Here is a 22,440-nt window from a genome sequence, read left to right as displayed (position 1 = left end):
ATATACAAAGTAAAAGACATCCTATTGAAGAGTAATGTGCTGCTGACGCAGGTAGCACTGTGTTCAGTAAGGTTTCATTACACATCTAATATAGACCTGTAAAATCTGTAACCTTGCCAGGATTAAAACTGCTGTCTGTGGATAATTCCCTACATTGGTAAAGAAAGTACTGCATTTACAGTAGGTAAGGGTCTGGTCTGGTATTTTCTGAACAACGAGCTATAACTAAAGGTCCAAAATGTGTTACCTAGTGTCTTGTACTTCCAATGTTAAAATACCTGCAGTGCATGAAGTATCTTGTGTGTAGAGGTAGTTAGTTTCAAATAACCATAAACACATACTGTATAAAAGTTCATACTGTATAGTGTCGTGCTTCTGCTTATGTTTATATACACTGAGAGGCTAAAAAATACAAGGAACGCCCTTAGTTGCAAAACTAATTTGTAGCATTTTAATGACTCTCCATATATTTGAATCATAAATTCATGTGCTAAAACCACTTGGCCATGCAGTGTCTGCTGGCAAGGAAAATAATTCATTATTTCTCCGTTGAGGTGCCTCAGTCCAGTGGCCTGGTGACTGTCGATGTGATTGATGACAAAGATTGACTTGATTTGCGACCTCACTGAGTTTCAGCTTTTCTTTAAAAAGTCAGCATTCTAAAGGTGACCCATTTAAAAGAGGATGTTCCAAAAAGTCCTGAAAAATGGAGCTAACATGATCCCCAGCAGGAGCGCTGCTTTCAGTTGATGGAGTGATATGACACATTTGTTGTTCAGCCACCTGTGTTAGTTTGAATGTTTCCCAAGGTTTTGCTACTCTTTTACTTTTGTCTGTGGGCCCTCGGGGGAAATAACTACTTTGTGGAAAGGTTGAGGCACCATGCATCAGAAATGTCAGCCATCTTTACTTTGTGTGCTTCTTTGTAAGTCCCAAAAATAGCTACGGCTGGTTTTTGTTCTGCTTTTTTGGTAATCCGAGTACCTTATTTAATGGTCTCCTGCTGTCATTTCATGGAAGATAAAGTAGCTAGTGTCAAATGGTGTCTGCAGTAAAGTTGGAGACCAATAAATTATTATGGTGCACCTAATAACCACAAAAGAAGAGATTGATTCCATTACACCTGGCCACATGAGATACCCCCCCTTTTTAAAGGTAAAATTGCATTTTTATTTCCACTAGACATGACCCTTTTCTGCTCTTTTGGGGAAGATTCATTGATTAAAGTTCGTTTCTACCAGTTAGATCACATTTAAATGCTTGACTTGCCAGCGCAAGAGAAAATCAAAACGTTTTGTGCAGTATCGATCCGTTCACTGGTGGATGTTATGTTTTTATTAACCACGGAGCGGCGCTCGAGCACGGTTTATAGCCGCTGCAGCACTGAAAAAGAGGAAAAAAGATTATTAACTAGGAATACAAATTCCATGAACCGGCTCACTGTAACGCAGCGTTGATCCGTTTCCTAGCTGCCACAACTGCCTCTTTCTTTCTTTATAAATTTATCTCCAGTTTACCGGGATGAGCAATGTTGGTTTTTTTTTGTGATTATTTATAATATTAGCGAGCGATCTGTTCCAGAGATTACAGTCTTTGAACAGTTTGCACTGTGCTCACTTCTCATGCAGAAAGCATCGTCAGAGTAACACGATTATTTTGCGTCCTTCTTCCTCGTCAGTTCCGGCTACTCTTCTCTTTGAACCTTTTCTTTTATCTGCTAGTGTCATGTTGGTAGGAAGCCCCTTTATCTTCAAGTTTTGTGGAGCAAAAGTAAATGAATCGCCTTTGTATAGAATGGACGACAGGATTCTCGATACCCCCAACGGACTGAGGAGGAGAAACAACGTGCTTTGAATGTAGAGCGGACTTTAACTAATATTGACACCTCTTGGACCACTCTCCTCCGGTATGCAACGTTCAGCAAACTGACCGAGCCCCCGTCCGCCTGTTTTGGGGGGTGATTTATACGTTTATTGTTAAGATTTGGGTTGTAAATGTCTGTTCTTCATCTAATTAAAAGACTCGCTTAATCGAATTCCTTCGCGGATTGCTTCTGGTCGTCTTCTCCGTAAGCTTTTCGGAGTCCAGGAGGAAAGGCTTTGCCTTTAAGTCCTTCGAAAGCAGCCGCGATCATAAGCAAGAAATACCGGTCGATTGATGAAAAACTTGAGTCTTCTCTTGTGACATGCAATAGTGTTCCGATTTGACTTATGGCTTCACTGTATCAGAGATTTACCGGAAAGATCAATACCTCCAGATCTTTTCCTATTCCACCTGAAACCAGTCACCTTCTTGGTGGTCAGTGCACCGAAGAGGAAAATGCCGGGAAGACCCCACGCCCCTTGCAAGACGGTCGACCCCGTTTCCAGTATCAGAACAGGAGTGAATGTGAAGATGAGGATGTAAGACGAATCTTATTATACGCCTCTCTTGCCGTGTTGTCTCTGCCAGACGCTCATTCCAGGCGCTGTTTGTGTTTTGCTTGTTGTAACAAAAATCGTAACAGTTATGATTTATTAAACAGGTGAAGACTGCAACAAAAAAGAAATAATCCACCCACTACTATGTGGTTCTAGATAGCCTGATTATCTTGCCATCTCGGCCTTTTGAGAATATTAACTTCATCTCTATCAGTCTTTCCATTACCCTTTTCTGTTTTTGTAGGATCCCATGTCTGCCTGTGCTCTGCTGCGAGTTGTAATTGCTAAATGAGAGAACTTAAAACGTAAGGAAAAGTTCGCTTGCGAATTTTCCGTATTCTGTGTATTTTCTAACGCTTTTACTCAATGTGATACATCACGCAATCAGGTATCTGTTGTGCCTTTTCTTAAAGCGCTGTAGTCGCGACTTTAATCTCAATTGCGGTATTTTTTTCATTACCTATAAACTCCTCATGCTGGAGCTTCAGTGATTAGCTTTCCGTTTTCCCTTAGTAACAAACGATTGGTGACTCGCACTGTCCACAGTCCTCGGTGGATGGAAGAGTTAAACCTCAGCGGATCGATTAATCTCAGCTATGTGTTGGCCAGCCTCTTTAAAAACACAGGCAATAAATCAAACAGATGGCACGCCAGCCACACTGCTGCGGCGAGTATTATTAGATTTGTAATTTTCCGAGGGGATTTGCAGACAGTACCCTTTTAGAACAGTTTCTTCTTTGATGATCTTGCAATCGGCATTTTTCTTTCCCCCCCTTTTGTGTGAAATGCGTATATTTCAGTTTCAAAATCTCCGGCGTTCAAGTTCCTCTCCGAATCTGCGCTTTCAAAGTTGCGTATTTAGGTGGGTCTTGTTGTATTAAAAGTAGAAGCCTTGCAAAGAATCATCTTAAATTAAGATATTTTACTTGAACTTGTTTACAATACAATAACTGGTTACTATGGAAATAAAATGCCTTCAGCAAGGCTCACGCGAGCGCAAAACGTTTTGAAGGTTCAAAATCAGAACAAACTCGTGGCTTATATGATTCACCATTTAAAGTACGAAATACACATGGTAAAGTTTAATATTACACAAATAAGTAAGTCAATATGTATCGCCTTTGGATGTGAATAATTTAAATGATGAAGTTCTTTTACATTAAGGTTTATCACAACGAGTTCCCCGCTTTTGTCCAAGTAATGAAATGGAAAAAAAAAACGTTACACGGCTCACGTTGTACAGGAAACAGTTGACCACTAAATGTGTATATGTGTAATTCATTCAAAACCAGGATGTTGGAATACACGAAACAGCGTGTATTTGATATATGCAGCTTTTATCGGCGGTCCTTTTACTGTGTACCGGGTGTAATGCATTTACAGCATGGTGTGCATCTTTTTGTGCGCTGTAAGAACCTTTTAGCAGTAGGTGTCGCCTTGGTTTGTAAAGGATGATTGGTTGCTTTGTTTCTCTAGCGGTCTGTCTTATATGCAGTATATTTAAATACATTCATATTAGGAATAATTGAGTATATAAATGTGTTTCCCGTCAAGTGTTGAAATATTTCAATTGCATAATTACGCTTTGTGTTTGTGTGAATAACTGGCTGCTGATAGCTAAACGTCGCAAAAAACGCGTTGTCGGGAACCTGTTCATAAACTTCAGAAATGACTTCCATCCCAAGATCTTTGACTTCACCGACACATGTACTGTACAGTACGGTAGTCAAAATGGTCCATCTATGTCTTTACAGTCTTTAAGAGTTAAACGATGATTTTTAAAGTAAGGATTCGGGGTCTTGCCGATGTCTTCACAAGCTTAAATTAAATTGAGAAATTTGCGGTACATTTAAAAAATGTATCATGGTGTAAAAATACTGATGCCCTGGTTTGAAATCAGTGACTTGAGTGCAGCGATTGCAGTGTTTCGAGTGGCGTTGTGTTGCTGTCCCGGGTGCTGAAATGAGACGTGCCTTTCTTTGCGACATTCAACACAAGTTCGCGTTTTTTTTTTTTAAACACAGAAATAATTTTCAGCTAAATTTTGATTTGTTTAAGCAACAATAAACAACAGACGCCTCTCATCCGGTAGTATACAGTAGGCACGAAACCTGCTGAGTACCTCAATAACAAGGACAGCACGTCGTGGGCGGTGATGAATGATTGCGGCTGTTGTAGCAGAGAAAAGCCACAACAGCTTTAAAGGCAAAGGACAGCAATGCTTGAAACATTAAAATAAATTATCGGCAAATGTGTGCCACTTACCCTTTATTACATGGGTTAATGGGTATTGAATTGAATTACATATTCTGTAAGATAACAATGATTAGAACTGCTTTGCCTCGTCGTCATTTGGCAGTTTGATGTCAGACTAAACGATAAATGACTCGCATTCCTTATTTAGTTAACGTTACAGGTTCATTTGGGTACTATTTTCAGTGTTCAGTTATCTACGGTTAGAACACTTAAAACAAGAATAATAATGTACTTTCATTAAAATACGGGGACGAATGACGGGTGCATGTTAAAGTTAATTAGGTTTACTTGCTCAATACGTGCAACGATTTGCTTTCTTTGTGATGCATAAGATATCAGAAAAATGCAAGGTGTGTTTGTGCTAATGAGGTATTCGGAATAATACTGTACATTTTTGCTGCAGTAAGTGGACTACATAAATATATGTTTAAACATAAACACAAAAAAATCTACTTGGGGCTAAATTTTTCTTTCACGTTAAAAAGTTTTGAGTACAGCAGTAGCAATAATCACTGATCATTATTTTACACTGACCTATTCTAAGAGAAATCACCATGTTAAAAAATACGTTAGGAAGAGATGCTTTTTGTGTGAGATGATGTTGTCCTTGTTTTGACATGGGAGAATTAAAAAAAAACAAGAACAAAAATATGAAGACTCATAGGATGGTACTTAAAATCCTCATATAAGGAGAAGAAGTTCATACTGTATATGCTAGCGTCCTTATTTTAGTTATAATTTAAGACATGCTTGAGCAAGACTGTTAAATGTACTGTTTGCACCAGCAAAATGAAAATGCAAACCAAATTCTGTTATCCTCTTCATCAGTGCTACTGTTGTTGTTGTTGTTGTTGTTGTTGTTGTTGTTGTAGCACTGCCAGGCAACTTTATGGCGACTGTTCTCCCTAGAGACAGCTCCTACTGACAGCATCAGTGTACTATTCAATTATTAATGGGCACTGACAATTCCTTTTCAAAGGTTAGTTGAACCTTTAGTAATTGATAGCTTTAAAAGATAATAGAAAAATAATATACAAGCCTAATTTTACTCAGGGCCTAATTATCAACCCCATGATATATTATTGTAATTTTCATCCAAATAATAACAGCATTGTTATTCACAGCCATGAAATTAAGTTACACACGGTGAATTCCCCATCCTTCAGCAAGCAGTTTCTAAATGTGATTAATATACTCACTTTCTTTTTACTTTACACGAATATCTTTCCCCATAACTTGGGCAGGGCATCGACATTTGCTGTGTGTAACCTTGTAGTTTTAAACTAGCATGAACAGTGGTAATCAGTCATTCTTTCGTTATTTTTTTCTTCTGATGTAAATGTTGATATATCTTAGTAAAGAAAAGGATTTAAATGATTACTGTGTGCTTCTTCAAAAATAACCGTTTTTTCACAAGTATATTATATAGTTTTGTGATTACTTGGCAAAAATATGAGAATACCTGCTCAAGATTAATGGCACTGAATCTTTTGTAATATGTGTCTCTCTGTGTACTTGTTTACTAGCTTAATAGAGTAACAAATACTTTTACTTTAAGTGCTGGTACAAAAGGAAACAAATCTGAGCAAGACAATAACAACAACTATGAAAATGCCAGTGTAGAAAGGGAAACAATAAAGTATTATGACATGTCTGTCTTACTTCTGGCAGAATAATGACATGATAATTAGCCTCGTAGCTTCAGAATCCTCGATCTTCAGTTTCGTCTAACTTCTGGAAGACATGTAGGTTAGGTTTGACAGTCTACTAGAAATTGCACCTTTCTGAAGGTGGATCAAGGGATGTTCATACTTGAGGGTTTCCTTCACAGTGCAACCAGCATTGATTGTCGAACTACAGAGATAAAGGATGAAATTAGCCTGAATGGATTCCTCTCATCATGGCATTTCTGAGGTTCTAAATTGCTATGCATCTTAAACATTGAAGTATAGAGTAACTATATTATTGTCGTCAGTATTAACAGTATGGGTAATATATCTCAGCATTTTAACTGTGCTGAGTTAACATTTTAACCCTGTGATTGGTATATTAAACAATTCTCAAAATAGATGGTAGGTTAAGATAATAAGGACATTTCCAGGGGGTCATTTTGTTTTATTTTTTTTTTAGCAGGTAATCCAAAGATCACATCCAGCCATTTCTTAAAAGATGTCCGAGTATCAGCTTCAGCCTCATGGTTGGGCAACTTTCGTACTTTCACAACCCTGTGTGTACCACCTCACTCCTACGTGTGTCCTCTGGTTTGTGTTTTACTGTTGACTCCGAAAAACTCCATTGGGTTAACTTTGAATACTTGATAGCCGGAATATCTGGAATATCCCTTCCAGTTGAATTATTTTAGCTTGCCAGTGTTGGACATACTAAATCGGACTATACAGTATACAAAAGTGAAAACAACATTCTAAATTATATATAATATTACTAAAATAAAATTATAGTCTTATTAGCACATTATGCAGTTTTAACATAGCCTACCTAATTTTGAATTCTACACTTTAAACTATAGATCCCTATATCCCTTTGTCTTTTTCCTTTCAATTTTTTTACACATTGCTTAGAAGATGAAAATGACATGTCTATATTTTTCTCAAATGGCAAGAGAAGTTCACGTTATGTTATGAGAAATCATCAGCACGTGACACGACATTACACTGATGAAGCACATCTTCTCCTGACATTTTTCTGCTTCTTCATGCATGCTGACACTGTTTTAGTGTAAGATAAATTCTTCTTTTCAGACCTTTTACAGTTCTTAAAATGTAAGCTTTAATTTGGGGGAAAAAGTACACTTCTCAAAAGTTAACAGAAGAGGATTCTTTGGACAGTGTGGGTGTGGAAATTGCCATCTCTAGCTGTGCTCTTTTTAGAACATTTTCAAGTGCATGAAAAGCTAATTCCAGCATTCTGAAAGAATAGCTTCTGAAATTGCTAAAAAATACAGCTTTATAGCTCGTTGTACATTCCCTATTGCCAGGAAACCAAAAAATAAACAGAACTAAAAATGAAAATGAGTAATTGTCATTTAGATAAGACTGGAAGGTAATTTCAGAGTTTTATTTTTAGATTATTTACTGCTTTGTTTTCTCCACAGATAGGGAAGTCTGACTATTCCTTGCCCCTAGGGAAGACAAACAGAATGATTCTCCTCTTCAAACTAAATGTTGAAATATACTGTTAGTTTAATAGTTTAATTTATAAACATTAAATAAGTATCCTTAGAGGCTGTTTTTAAAATTTTCTGATCCCCTTTGCTGTGCATATTTGTGCTTCTGTGCACTTGGCCTTGATAATGAGCTTAGAATACCAAATATGCTGCATGTGAAACTTCAGATGGATATACAGTATACACTAGCAGTTTTGAAGAGTAGTTGACAGTTGTCGTCAAAGTGCTGTTTCAACATCAGCTCTGGGTTCACTGTCAGACTACTGTGCAGATTTTAAACATGCACTTTTTTTTACTAATCCTCAGTGACGTGCCAGAATTCAATAACGCATCCTTAATTAATCAGCAAGCATCTGCTTCTTAATTCTTGTAGTGTTTGAAGGGTAAAAGTTAGTTCAAATTAATCCTCCTTAAATGAGAGTATATTGACTTTCTCATGTATTGACCTTAGAACAGTGAGATTTAGATGTGTTCTATTTTGACCTGTTTTGACATATTTTTTTCAGTCAGCAGTGGTAACACTGGATTTGAGCATTTCTGAATTTGGGACTTTCACACAGTATGTGCAAAATGTGTCTGTTTTGAATCTGCTGTATACAGTATCTTTAGGACTAAACAATTTAAACTCTTTTATTTAAATAGAAAATGTATATACATTGTGTTACACCTGCAACTTTTTAACCTAGTGCATTATTGCATGAGTTCATACAGTATGTATACAATTACATATTGTTTGAAACAAATCCCTGCCAACCTACCAATTAAAGCTGTTTATACTGTATGTCTATTTTCTTGTTTAGTTGTAGTTCTGCTATACCTGTGCTGTCCCTTCCTTTTAGTATAGCTGGGCTCAGGGTATCTTCTTAGAGTTTTTCTAAAGCAGGTGTTTTTCTTTACAATATGGTTTTTTGGGGGGAAATATTCTGAACAGAAAACTCTAATGTGTAAAGCAAAGCCTGTAAGTAGTATGTTGACTAAAGAGTTTGATTGGCTGCAACTGCTAGGTTTAAATATAATGTCTGTCTGATCGGCAGTCCTTCTTCTAACCAAGTCGGTAAATTACTGGTCAAAGAAATGCTCTGTGCAGAAGCCATGCAGTCTCTTAGTACATTAATTTATTAATGACTTTTGTACAGTTTTGAATGCTGATGTGGTTTGTCAAAATTAATGTAGCCAAACAGAGATCAGTAATTGAGTTTCACTGATCCAACAGGTTGGTTATTCAATTTGCTTTATCTAAACATTTCCTGTAAATCCACTTTGAGAAACTCTTTGGAAAGCTAACTTTACTAGAAGAGATCTGCAGATATGTGTACAATGTACTGTATGTTCCAGAGAGTCAGGAGTTGGAAAAACTGTGCAAAGTTGAGAACTAGATAAGCACAAAGGAAAGAAGAATTGATTACTTGAAAAACACCAAAGCAACACGATATTGACAATGAATCCAACAAACCTCTTCAAAACAGTCCCTTTGAAATAAACATAATCCTGCATTGCTTGTGACTGTTTGCCATCCCAGTATTTCTGTCTCTGCTGATGGGAATCTTTCTTTCAATAGGACCTTCATGTGCAGTCCACATTATACCTTCCTCTGTAGAAGACTTAGCAGCGACCCCAATGAGATTATCCAGTATATGAAGGACTGATTCCACAATCCCCTTGCGTGTCTTTAAAGACAGACTGCTGTAGTAATCTGTTGGAGGCCAACGGGAAAATCTGTGTTTTGAAAGGACTTGAAACTGCACAGTAGTTTGTGAGTGCACAAAGCATCTTGTTTGTTCTTGTCAGGTTTGTATTGCCTTTGAACTACAGTAGATCTCTACTTTAGCTCCTTCTGTTGCTTTGAGACCTGAAGGATGAAGAGATACATTAATCAATAGCTGCATCTAGCACAACTCCAGTTCCAAGTTGTGTATGTCTGTCTATCCCAAGACACCTTTCATTTGATGCGAATAGCATTTCATGTCATTACCCATTATTTTTGGTTTCCCTGTAGATGTGATATAAGTCTCAAAAAGTTCAACATTTTTTGCTAGTGCTGGAGTTTTCAAAGTTTATACCGTGTGGGAGTGAGTTTTCAATCTGAATGCTTGTCCATATTTGAGGTTTAGTACCTCTCTGTGTGTTTGAAGTTGCCAGAAAGGAATCATCAATGAGATGCTATACTATGCTACCAATGTTGAGCTATACAGCAGACTGAACAAGAACTGTGCAGTATTGTTAATGCTCAGCACGGTGATATGAGCTCAAGTTGTGTCTTTTTCACATTTTGTTCAAAATATTTAGGCTTGCAGTTACAATGCTGACATTTTCTGAAAAGTAAAAATGCAGTAGATGCTATGAGTAAGCAGACTCTTGGAAGGACCAAAAAAAACATCTGGGCAGCACCTAACCCCTACATACTCTGTTACTGCTCATGTAATTTTATCCAATGATGGAAATATATAGATATGGTGTTAAGAGCAGCACAGTCAATTTGAAAGGAAATGCATTTGTTCCGCTGGCAGGAAGCACTGTGGCATGAACTGTTGCTGCCTCGCAGCTTTTAATGTGCAAGACGGAGCTTGCGTGTTTTAACCATGTCTGTCCCAGCATTTTCCAGGTGCTCCACTTTCCTCTCACCTCGTATAGACATGCTAGTTCTGTTAATTGTTGCCTCTTTATTGTCCCTGTATGATGGTGTGTGTGCCGTGCATTGAACTGGCAGGGATGTAATTCTATTTTACAGCCCAGGCTTCCAGAATCGGCTTCATCTGCTGATTCTTGAAGCCTGTGGTCCTGCTAAGGACCCCTTGTGATCATGAGCTGATACCTCCACTCACATCCTTTCCACGTGTGCTTTATGATTTGGATCCTACAAGCTGCCTTTGAGTTATGAAGAAGAGCGATACAATTTCACAGGAAATATTGCCTCTGCACCCCTTTTCAACCTACGAAAGGACATATTTGAGTGTCCTTGTGCTGAACAGAATGGAAACACAACAAATTAACCTTGTAGCCTCTTGGCATATTCCAGTCATTTAGAGGACTGTCTCTCGAACGAGTATTTATTCAGCTTTGCTTCGAAGCCAGGTTTCAAGTGCTTATGCAAATACCTACATAATAAAAAATGAAACAACTTTTTGAAAATCCTTTCTTAGTCTGATCCTTTTGAACAACGTGCCAGTGTTGGAGGGTGTGCAGTGCATCTTATTTGAAATAAAGGCTTACAGCTGGCGGATTCCCTGTCTCTGTATTAATGATCCCCTTATGTGCTTTACTGAAGCCTGAAAGTAAAGACGAAGCTCTGCCTTTAGGTATTAATAGAAGAGCTGAAAGTAGCGATTCATAATATGCTTTTTCATTAATTCCCTCGCGTGTTGTAAATACATTCTAAGAATAGTCTACTCTAGTTTCAAGCCCTTGAGTTAAAAGTCTGCTAGCCACTCAGTAAAGTATTTGCATAACAAAGGCAACATTTTTCTGTTTTCTCCATTTGTTGTTTTCTGGTTGAATACAAATACAACATCAAGACTAATATTTAAAAATTTCACTCTAACAACATACTGTTGATCTGTTTTTTTTTGTTCTTTTTTGATCTATTTGGATCTTTTATTCCCTGCTCTTGTTCTACTCTTTATTACCAGAGGCGAAAAAGAAATGCAGTGGTCATTGCTTATGGAACATTATGGAAAACATTTTTCCTCATGTTAACCTACATGGATATTTGCTACCCATTTATTGTCTAAACTGAGTATCACCAGGTAGTAGTGTCTTGTCTACTTCACTATGCCTACTATGTGAACCTAGTGTATGTCTGGACACTTTCACATCCAGAAAACAGCAGTCAATAGTATCTAGCTTTGGCATATACTGTAACTGAGGGGAAAGTGAATTAAGTGGCATTTAGTTTTGCCACAGTGAAAAGACCAATTGAATACACGTTGTGCTTGAATGTCTAAGTCCTTTTTTATGTATGATAGGCGGACTGTTTTTTTCTTCTTTTGACCACTTTTTTATGTAGAGAATATGAGCAGGCTTTGTTTAATGATTGACATGTCAGCTGAGACTGGAAGATGTAATTGAGGCAAGCTGTTATTACTTGCTCTTAGCAATTCAAGTCCTTTCCAATTATCAGATCTGAAGTTGTGAACTTCCACTTGCACTGCATCTACGGTAGCACCTACAGTAAATCCACGTACTCTGTGAGTATTGCATGAAGGAAGAAAGAAGAGCACTGACATGTATTTCTATTGAGTAATCGTACAGGAACTTGGCCTTAAACAGTGACACCTCTGTAAAAAGAAAGTGGATTACAAACACTGCAGAGCTAATTAATAGGCCTTGTAGTTCAGGGATCAGAAAATGGCTTGCAACTTTTATTCTATGGAAACGTAGAAATATATATTATTATGTAAGCAGAAGTTTAGGTTAATGTGTTCAAGTGAGTTCTTTGTGAGTTTTCTACAGTGTTACAACCCAGTGGCACAGGGATCGTGAACTAGGGTACCCAGTGGCAGTAAAAGTCAGCGCTGCCTAGGAGGTGAGTACTGCTTTCCCCTCTTGTGTTATGGTGGTGCAGTGCCACATCTTTCCAGCAGAGTCCACCTGAACATACCGCCTCCTTGCCAGGTCACAGCATGCATTGGCTCAACCCTAACTGAACCCCTGACATTACCATGGCATTAGTACCTTGTTCTCTGCCTTAATGAACCACTTCTGTTTATATTTATATTTATAGAACCTATAAAAGTAATTATGTGTACATCAAATGCTCAGACATTATAATAATGCTATCCTAGTTCTTTTCTTCAGGTTTTGTTGTGTTAAATCGATGTGAAGTTTAAAGGAAATGGTAGGTCACTTGAGCAGGATGTACAGAGTGAAATATTTCATTAAGCTAGTTGACAGCTAGGACTGCAATACAGCTGATACTTTAAGCTACTTCTGGCTGGTTTGTCTGGGGTTAGAGAACTGTTTGCACAGCAGCATTAAATTAAGTATTGTATTAGTTCCAGTTCAATTCAGGTACTAGAGAAGTTATTCTGAGGCTAACACTGCGTATTCTGTATGTTTTACAGTATTATTGCTAATACTACAATAAGAAAAATAACAAGAACTCACTGTTAATGGCTAAAATGTAAATAAAGTTGATATGCCTGGAATTGTAACACCACTGTGTTTAAGGCCGTCAGATTTACTGTTCCTAAAAGAGAAAATCTGTATTAGAAATTACTTTATAAGTATACAAGACTTTGACTATGATCTTTGTCTAAAGGATTTGTGTGACATGTTGACCTGGTATGATGATAATAATAATAATAATAATAATAATAATAACATCACTTTATTAACCCTTTACAATTTCTTGCATTAGGAATTATCTTTTCGCATACCCCAGCTTGCTCTCCATGAGACACACAGATAGGGAGAGAGCCTGGGGTCAGAGCACAGGGTTTGCCATTGTAAGGCACCCCTGGAGCTGTTGGGGTTAAGGGCCTTGCTCAGGAGCCCAACGGAGTAGGATTCCTCTGCCGGCTGCGGGATTTGAACCGGCAATCTTCTAGCCACAGGCGCACATCCTAAGCCACAGAGCCACTGCTCCGCCCCATAAAACACATAAAACACCCCATAAAACATAAAACACAAGTAATGAAATTAAAAAGAAAGCCCGTAGTGGGAACAGGTAACACTGACATTAACACCTCCTGCAAAGCAAAAGCCAAATGTTTGGCAGCACAGTGTGGAATATAAGAGATCATTTTTATTATCCCTTCAGAAATCCTGACCATTAGTTCACTGTTTATTGTGCCTTTTATGAACTGTATTGGTTTTCCATCGAAACTTAAAGAGCACAGCAGGTTTAAAATAAACCTTACTGATCACTCCAGTGAAACAGGTGCCCAGAATGTGAAACATTCCCTCAAGATATACGGTACTGTATGTGTTAATCTGAGGGGGGAATGTGAGATTCTTGAAAGAGCTTTCAACAGGGCATGGTCAATATTGTGACATACGAGATTCTAATATTTAATTATTACTTCTACAATAATTCACTATGTGTGGATACACTCTATGTTATGAATAGGTTTGGCAGCAATTACAGTGCATGTCAGGTGTGTGGTGAAGTGATTCTCCAGTAGGTGGCACTATTCTCTCCGTTCCAGACATTCCAATATGGTGACTGGGGACACCACTGTAGGAGGTGCTGTTAAACCGAGGTCCTGACTAGTGGACAACTAAAATCTGTCCTTAAGAGTTGAGGTATTAACCCCTGTGCCCTGGCTGAATTCCACTCTCGGCTTGAACTATCTGTCCTGCCTAAAGATCCTCGTAATTCAGCTGGTGAAACAGTTTCTCAGCTTCTCCTGTATCTGCCATCGTCTCCACCTGATGCGTAGCGCAGTCACTCATGTGGAACTGCTGTCACATGGCATCCAGGTGGAAGCTGCTCTTCAGAAGTAGTAGACGGTGCTCCCCACATGAGCACTAAATAAATGCATAATGTTGATGATGATGTTATCCGGACAGTCGGGTCCAACTCTCGGCGATAATGTTATTAGATAGTAAATTATCAGCCCACATAGTTTGTTATTATTACCCATCCATGGTTGGGCGTACTTGAGGTGTTATGACAAGACTGGCTTGAGTTCTGTTCTCGAAGCTTCTTCTAGAACATTCTCAGAGTCCCGAAGCTGCTGAGATGGTCTCAATTTCTCAGGGCTCAATTCAGAATTCAAACCCATGTTTTTTCATTCACTTTCCCATCACATCTCTCCCACTTCGTCACGTCTTCCTGAAGATTGCTGCAGTCAATGAACCGTAAAAGGTATGTGCTTTGTGTTCATTTTTTCCTAACAGGAAACTGTGCAAGACTGTATTTTCTGTCATGTTCCTTTGTTATTTGGCATATGAATGCTTATTTGTATAGTGTATTAGGCCTGCCTATGGTATATATGTTATATGAGAGTTTTTTCCCAGTATACACATTTTAGATTCTTTCGGGACAGTTCGGGAAGGTATCTCCTGCAAATAAGAAGGACTAGAGTGTATGATTTTAAATTCTCCTGTGCTCCTGTGCTCATTTTCTTTGAAATTCTGGCTACCAATCAGCCTGTTGAACCAACCCTATCAGGAGTCATAATGAATGTCCAGTGCAGGCAGAATACAGGCTTCGGTTCACTGCAGCTGTTACATCAAAAGAGTCCCTTCTTTTTGTTGCCATGGTTTCTGAGGTGGAAAGGGTAAGGCTAGGCCTTTTGCCAAAACAGAGATTGCCGTCTACCAATTGTTTGGACAACAAAAAGTCTGTATTCAGGGTGTGCAAGATTCAAGGTAGTTTCAAATATTTCACTTTCATGTCCTGTACTTAAACCAATTTTTAAAATGTCCTTCATCATTATCATAAAACATATTTACCATCATTAGAAAGAGGATGTTTAAGGAAAATATTTTTATAATTGATTAAAATTTCCCAATATTAGGAAAAACAAATGTTGCAAACCTTCAGTCATGTTCCTTGTATGCATTTTATAAATCATGTAAAAAGCATAGAATCTCTAGTTTTATTTGTCTATATACTGTATCACCTTTCAACATTCTTAACATCACAAACATAAATATCATGTTTAAAAATGCATTATGTGCTCTTAAAAGAATAAGAGAGATGTTGCCATTCTGAGAAAATTAAAACACAAAATAAAAAGGCGTGAAATTTTCAATTATACTGTAGATAACAGGTGAAATGTAAATTCTGTGGTGCAACTAGTAATTAAAGCTGTGACTTCAGAATGACAGCACTGCGAGTGTTATAAAAAAGCTTCGACTCATCGGCTTTGGAAAGGAATTAGCATACCGTGACATCATGTTTAACGTTACGGTGCTTTAAGTAAGCAAAAGTAAATCACAGGAGACATACATTGAATGTGGCAGTTTTTGTGGTGTAGCTGTTAACTAAATTAAAACTTAATTTAAAGCTACTAACTTTTGTTCGGTTATCAAAGTACATTTTTAATAGGGGTTTCAGTATGAATTTAATCAAAAAGCATTCTGAAAATGTAAATACAGTATACCTTATTATACAGTACCATATGATCTCTGTTTGTGTCCATTACCGCTGCTATTTGATCAAAGAAACAAATAACTTATTTGTAAAGAGACAGACCCGCCTCTTCTAAATCCATGTTTAATGTCCCCTATAATCCTATTAACATTGAGGTAATATTCTAGTTTACATCAAATTAGTATTATTTCCTTAACTTTATGAAAAGAAAAGTTAATTGACTGTGCTTATAATACCTGTAGCATGTCTATCTCTTAAGTGTTTATACTATTTAAAATAGAACTTTCTATGCTCAGATTCCTTTATTGGTAAATACATTTATTTAATATATAAGCCATTTCATTTTCTTTGTCTTAAAGCTTCCTAATTTCATTTCATAGACCCACTTCTCCATCCTTTACTGTTACTTTGCAATTGTAATATTGAAGAAATGTTCACTATTAATTTATTTCAGCCTCTATTGAAACATATACTTATCTATTTCTGTTTTGGTCATTCTAGAATATTTTTACTTGAGCATGCAGTTAGTTATACTTTTTTAATTAGATCCTTTTCTTTTCTAATCATTTTTAACATTATTACTGTATTTTTCTCCATACTGTACATTTTTATTTACAGTAAGTTATTGAACCATTTAGCCTACTGCATTCTAGAACTTGATTTATTTACTTTTTGAATCTGTTTTTTGCTTCAAGCAGAAAATCTGCTAAATGCAGCCATCCATTCTATATTAATTCCATACCTGTTCTGTTCCATTTGGCTTTTTAGATGCTGCCCCATTCCATCACAGTCTGCTTTCCCAAAATTGTGAATTATTAAGTGTTATTACAATAATTTGCTCTCCTTTTTAATTGTGATTTCAGACCATGTTCAAATGCTTCAGAAGAAGTGGTATTTGAAAGTTCTTACACACACTTCTTCATTCATTTGGCATTTCTGTCATAATAACCTAATTCTAGCAAAGAAAAAACTTCCCCAAGGAATTAACTAACTTGATGGAAGAGCCTTCATACAGGAGTGTTTCATCTTTTTGTCATTGTACCTGCTGATTTTTCAGGGACCGATGTGTTCAAACTAATTTTGTATTATACCTTTATTAACCTTTTTGTAGTACCCTCTAAATATTTTAAAGCTTGCCTCTAATTGTTGCTTAATTAGTCATTGTAAATGCCTTGTAGACATATATATATAACAAAAACGGAACTGAAGAATGTAGTCACTAACCTATACTTTACCATCTCTTTTCCAAAGGATAAAAATAGTTCTAAGATATTTTAGTATCCGTTGTCGTCTGTGTAATAATTTAGCTTGTCTCCTGAGATTTAAAGGCAATTATAATAGAATACATTAAAGTGCGCTGTTGATCTTGTCTGTACTATGTGGGGGCTTTTGACAATTGTTTTCTTTAAAAGCAGAACAAAATGAAAACATTAAGTGTCATCCTTGACAGCAAAGAAACTGGAATGTCATTTATAAGAAATGCTAATGCCTTTTTTTTTCTTTGAAAGCTCTGCAGGCTGAAAAAAAATGTCAAGTCAGTCAAATCAGATAGGAGCATGATCTAAGACAAAATATTTTCTTTTCATATTTCTGAAGAATAAAGCTGAAAGGGTACCTTATTATATTCAAATATTTTAAAATTTCCTGAGGAAATATCTTTGTGAACTGTACTGTAGCTATTCATAATCCTATGCCTATTGAGACATGCTGTATATCTCTCATTTACAGTGTTGATAGTTTAAACATATTGTCCACAGATCTGGAAACATTGTGGCACTAAGGCCATTTTACAGTTTTGCAGGAAGATAAGAGCTCTGGATGAGTAAGGGCGGTTAATAGCATTCCTTTTCAACTCTGCAGTACGCTAAGTGAGCCAGCAGAGGCTGTGCTGTTCCAGATATGGTTGCTTTGTTTTTCTGGCAAAGTGAATCATGGCGCAGCTCTGACACACAGCAGCCTGCAGTCTACGGGGATATCATGAGAGCAGGAAAGAGTAGCCAAGCAGGGGCTTTGAAGGACAGGGTAAATCGTAAAACAGCTATCCCTGAGTCAAGATGGCAGAGATTCCTAACAGGAAGCGTGTGTACTCAGGACATACAATTCACCTGACATAAACTAAAACCAAATCCCAATGAGGATGAAGAGGTGTGAAACTGTTCTGGTTACTGTGGGAAGAAAGATACTTACAGGTGTTGTGTTGGCTTTTTTGCTTATTTGAACTGTTTGACACACTGCATTGAGAAAAGTGCTCTTCACCTTTAGACATTGGTTAGAGACAATTACCTCATTCATTAAAATCAAATAGCAAAGAAAAAATGATACATTAAAAACAATGTTGGGGACATTTGTTCAGAAGTCCCAGACAGAAGTCCCAGAAGTCCCAGACAAATACCTAAGTATATTAAAAAAATATTGTCAATTGTAGTAGCTTGGGTCCTGAAACAGTTTAATTAGTCTGTGTTGTCTTGGGATAGGTACAGTTTATAATCTTGGCCATCACTTGATTATCACTTTATTATCAACAGGGCACTTAATCTAGAAATCTCATCGCTGGTTTCATCCAGCAATCTGTAATCTGTCATTTTTACACAAGTGAACAAGTGAACAGTGAGTGTATGAATGATTCTTTCAAATCCACACCACATCTTTAGTACACTAAAGATTGGAAAGAAATGACTTTAAAATCTGCATTACATAGCACGTTTCTACAAAGATCAGTCAACAGAGGGCAGAGTTCTCTAACAACATCTCATTTAGTACAAGACACATTCTTAATGCCAGTACTCAAAAGCTATTATGTGCCTGTGCAGCATTTTTTAAAAGATATTTCTGGGCTAAAATTCAAAACTCACATTGCTCATTTTTCTAGAAACATTAAAATATTATACATCATTTTGAGATCATTTACATTCTTTCATCTAGCCTTAAATAGTGGACTTTTCTTGGGTTTTGACTAGAGTTTAGTTAAAAATCAATTTTTGCTATTATGAATATTGCATTTTATGTTTTATTTTTTAATATATTATTGTGGCATTTTAAAATTGTGTTGAAATGTAAGAATGTAGAGTTTGGTATTGGTTAAACTTCATTTCAAAATCTTACCCAAACACGTGTTTTATTATGCTTCCTGAGCATGCATTTTCCCTTTTTATTGTTTATTTTATTGTTCATTATTTGATCATCTGATTTATAATATATTCTTAAATATCAGTTCAGGTTCTTGTTAATAATTTTAGAAGAATAGACCAAAGAGACCATATACAGATGTGAGTGACATAACAGAAGATACAGTACCTGAAGAAGGCTCCTCAGCCGAAATGTTGTGTTTCTTTTCTTCTCTTTTCAGCAGGGAATAAACCTTTACTTTTTCCTTTGCAGCCTACGCATGCTGACGCAGCTACCTATTTGAACTACTATAATAGAAATATTGTTTGAAATTGTAAGGTATTTAAAAAATACATTAATTTGGTACACAATAGGTTTTAATAAAGTTGTACACACAATGAAACACCAACTATTTCTTTAGACTGGGAGATTAAAAGTCCAGTTTTTTACAAGAGACAAATACATACTGGGAGCAATTTGGAGCTGGTGATTAATGTTGGTAACAAAGTCTTTGAAAACCCGAGCACCCAGAGGAAAGCCACACAACCAAGCAGAAAGCATGCACATCACCACATTGAAAATATCCCAGGCCAGAATCTAACCTAAGACCAAAAACTGAGAGGCCACAACACTGATGCCTTGCTACCCAATACTCGTCCTTCACTTGTTTATCAGAGTTTTGAGAGTGCAGTGAAATGTATGCCCATATTCCCAGTGATTGCAGTCTAGTGAGGATTCTGTTTTGAAACAGTGTGGCACAGTATGTTCCTAGCTTCTGTTCCAGCCTCAAGCACCTATCTGTCTGAAGTTTGTCTGTGTGGGGCTTTGCCCAGGCACTCATGTTGCCCTGCTTCTATGGTGCTGGTTAGGTATGATGAGCTACTCTGAATTGTACCCTCCTCTGTAGGCCTGTGATGGACTGGGTCCAGGGTGAGAGCATGTGTGTGCTCTTAGTCCAGGCTTGCTCCCTTTGCTTCCTGGATACGTTTGGATACGTCCCAGCTTTCTACAACCTCCACTAAGATAAGGGACATGCTGAGAGTGAGTTAATATATTTTCTGCAAATAGTAACATCTTTACAAAGAGCAATCAGGTGTGTTAACAAACACACAGTTTCTGTTTTTGAGAAAAAAAAACATTTTCTGTTCACAAATCACAAATTTTGTTCACAAATTACAAAAGTGTAATTAAAAATATTGTATTGTCAAAGATTTAGCTCAAGGTGAAAGACTGAATGCATTTCTGAGTAATTGCCTATGCCTCTTACAGCAGAAGTAAGAAAATAGTTCTAAAATGTATTCAAAAAGCTTCCTTCTTTCATAACAATAAATCTCCTTTACAAAATTCCTTGAGGGAAACTGAGAACAGCAGATTTGGATTTTTTTTCATGAATCGGTTTAATGACACTTTTTATGTTTCCCATTTTTAATTTATATTGCCCTTTTGTAATGTCCATTAACCCACAGAAACATGCTAAATTGTAAATTAGCTGTGAGGTAAAACACGGTTCTCCCTACTGTCTTTTTTGAGCTTTGGGGTTGAAAATGTGTTGAAAATCGTACATTGAGCTCAGTAACAAAATCAAAATTCACAACATACAGAATATGTTTCAAATGGCAGAGTCCGAACTAGCATACTTTACTTCAAGAAATGGCCAACCCAGTCAAATGAACCAATGTCAAGGATGGCTATCATCTGTTTACGATCTTTAATCAGAGTTATGAGACTCAAGGTTAATCACTTACAATGAAAATGATTCCAATATTGGGTAGTCACCAACCTGCCAAGCAAAGTACTAAATAACGCTCAACAGAGAAACACTAAGGCCATTAACAAATAGATGTTAGGATGACCAATAACCCCTCCTTCAAGTCAGTCTCCACTTTCTAGAACTCACTATGGCTTTTGACTTGATCGCTCACGCTGCCTTATGATGTGTCTTTGATAAATGTGGCTGCTCTTACAGGCTCCCTAATATTGTCAGAAGACTTGCACGAGTTCGCTTGTCAGTTCGCTTATAGAAGTTCAGACGTGTTGAAGCCGATTTTGAGCCAGTTGCGCTTTCTGATCTTGCAGAGGACTCTTAACAGATTTGTCCTCCAGAAGCTTGGGCCTTCCAGTAAACGACAATGAAACAGAAAGGGGTCGGTTGTCTGCCAACCCAGTTACAGTGAATAATCTCCCACTCACCTCTGTAAATAAAAATCTCACCTTGGGGGCATTTTGGCTGATCACTGCAGCCTGGATTATGTGATAAATTCCCATATCTGCAACCCAGCTTCTGCTTTTGGGCCTCTGTGGTAAAGCTGTCAGGACCTCTCCAAACTCAATAGCCATTTCCAGGACTTCTGTCTACTCTGCTGCCATAATGACTGAAGGGAATGTGCACACTGAGCGAATGTCCTACGCTACACAAGGAGCTAAAGCTTTTTAGTTTGGAAACAGACTGAAAGGAGGGGAAGTGACAGAAGTATTCAAATCCTTAAAGCATTGACAGATTTCTTCAGAATGAACAGTCAAACACCAACCAGAGGGCACAAGCAGAATCTACTTGGAAGAGTATTTAAAACCGAGAACAGTAGACACGTCTTTATCCAAAGTGTGGTGGACATAGGGAACAAGCTACCCAGCCATGTTGTTGCAGATGATACTCTGGTTTCTTTCACGGCACAGCTGTCTGAGATCCTTGGATCAAATAGCTACTAACTAACAAAGGGGCTTAATAGGCCAAGTGGCCTCCTGTGGTTTGCAAACTTTCTTATGTTCTTATGACTCTTCTCTCATTTGCCAACATTTCCTACGTACACTTCATACCACTTTCAATTATTATAGCTTAAAACTTTACTAGCGATCCACTGTAAAGACAGGATACTAATTCCTAATTAGCCCTCTCAATTGTGTGGTAAAATACATACAGCATGTATTGTACACAACTAAGTGGGCATCAATGCTAAGCAGGTTATTTGCAGTTGACATTACAAGGCATCATGTAGCACTTTAATTCGCAAAATTTCAAAACTCTGCATCACCTGTAAGTGATGGATGAGGTACGAGGTATTTTTTGCTTAATTTGATTGTGTTGTGCCAGATCAAGTGCAAACAAACCTTTGTATAATGCAATTAGGAGATTTATGTGAGAGGTCAATGGTGTGGAAAATGAAATATTTTCAAAGCATTCACAGATACATAACCTATTCTACAAGTGTTGGTACATGGCACCTTTCTCATTATGCACAGCCTACACAGCTCTAGTGTAAAGAGTCTGAACAAGAGGATTTTTGTGCTCTTAAATGAATTGGAGTTGGTATACATACAGCATACAGATACCCTTTGGAGTCACTGTAAAAGCATAGTAGATTAGAATGGATTACAAATAAGATGAGACCACTCTTTTCTCTTGTTTTATAAAAGTAGGAGTGCACTTTTGAAACAAA

At 37.3% G+C, this 22,440-nt stretch overlaps 1 protein-coding gene across 1 annotated transcript in view; it reads left to right on the top strand.

The window, feature by feature from the left end:
- The first annotated feature begins 1,434 nt into the window (after positions 1-1,434).
- The window catches only part of LOC148833049 (A-type potassium channel modulatory protein DPP6-like), a 223,082-nt gene continuing 202,076 nt past the window's right edge, over positions 1,435-22,440 (top strand). The window contains exon 1 of the mRNA XM_088918245.1: positions 1,435-2,402. Within this exon, the coding sequence (XP_088774371.1) occupies positions 2,211-2,402 (192 nt within the window). The 5' untranslated portion in view covers positions 1,435-2,210. The remainder of the gene's footprint in view (positions 2,403-22,440) is intronic.

The sequence above is a fragment of the Atractosteus spatula genome, chromosome 6 (genome assembly GCF_055471065.1).
Source record: "Atractosteus spatula isolate fAtrSpa1 chromosome 6, fAtrSpa1.hap1, whole genome shotgun sequence".
Lineage (NCBI taxonomy): Eukaryota > Metazoa > Chordata > Actinopteri > Semionotiformes > Lepisosteidae > Atractosteus > Atractosteus spatula.
The sequence above is the reverse complement of the archived record's forward strand: the minus strand, read 5'-3'. Positions and strand labels throughout refer to the sequence as shown.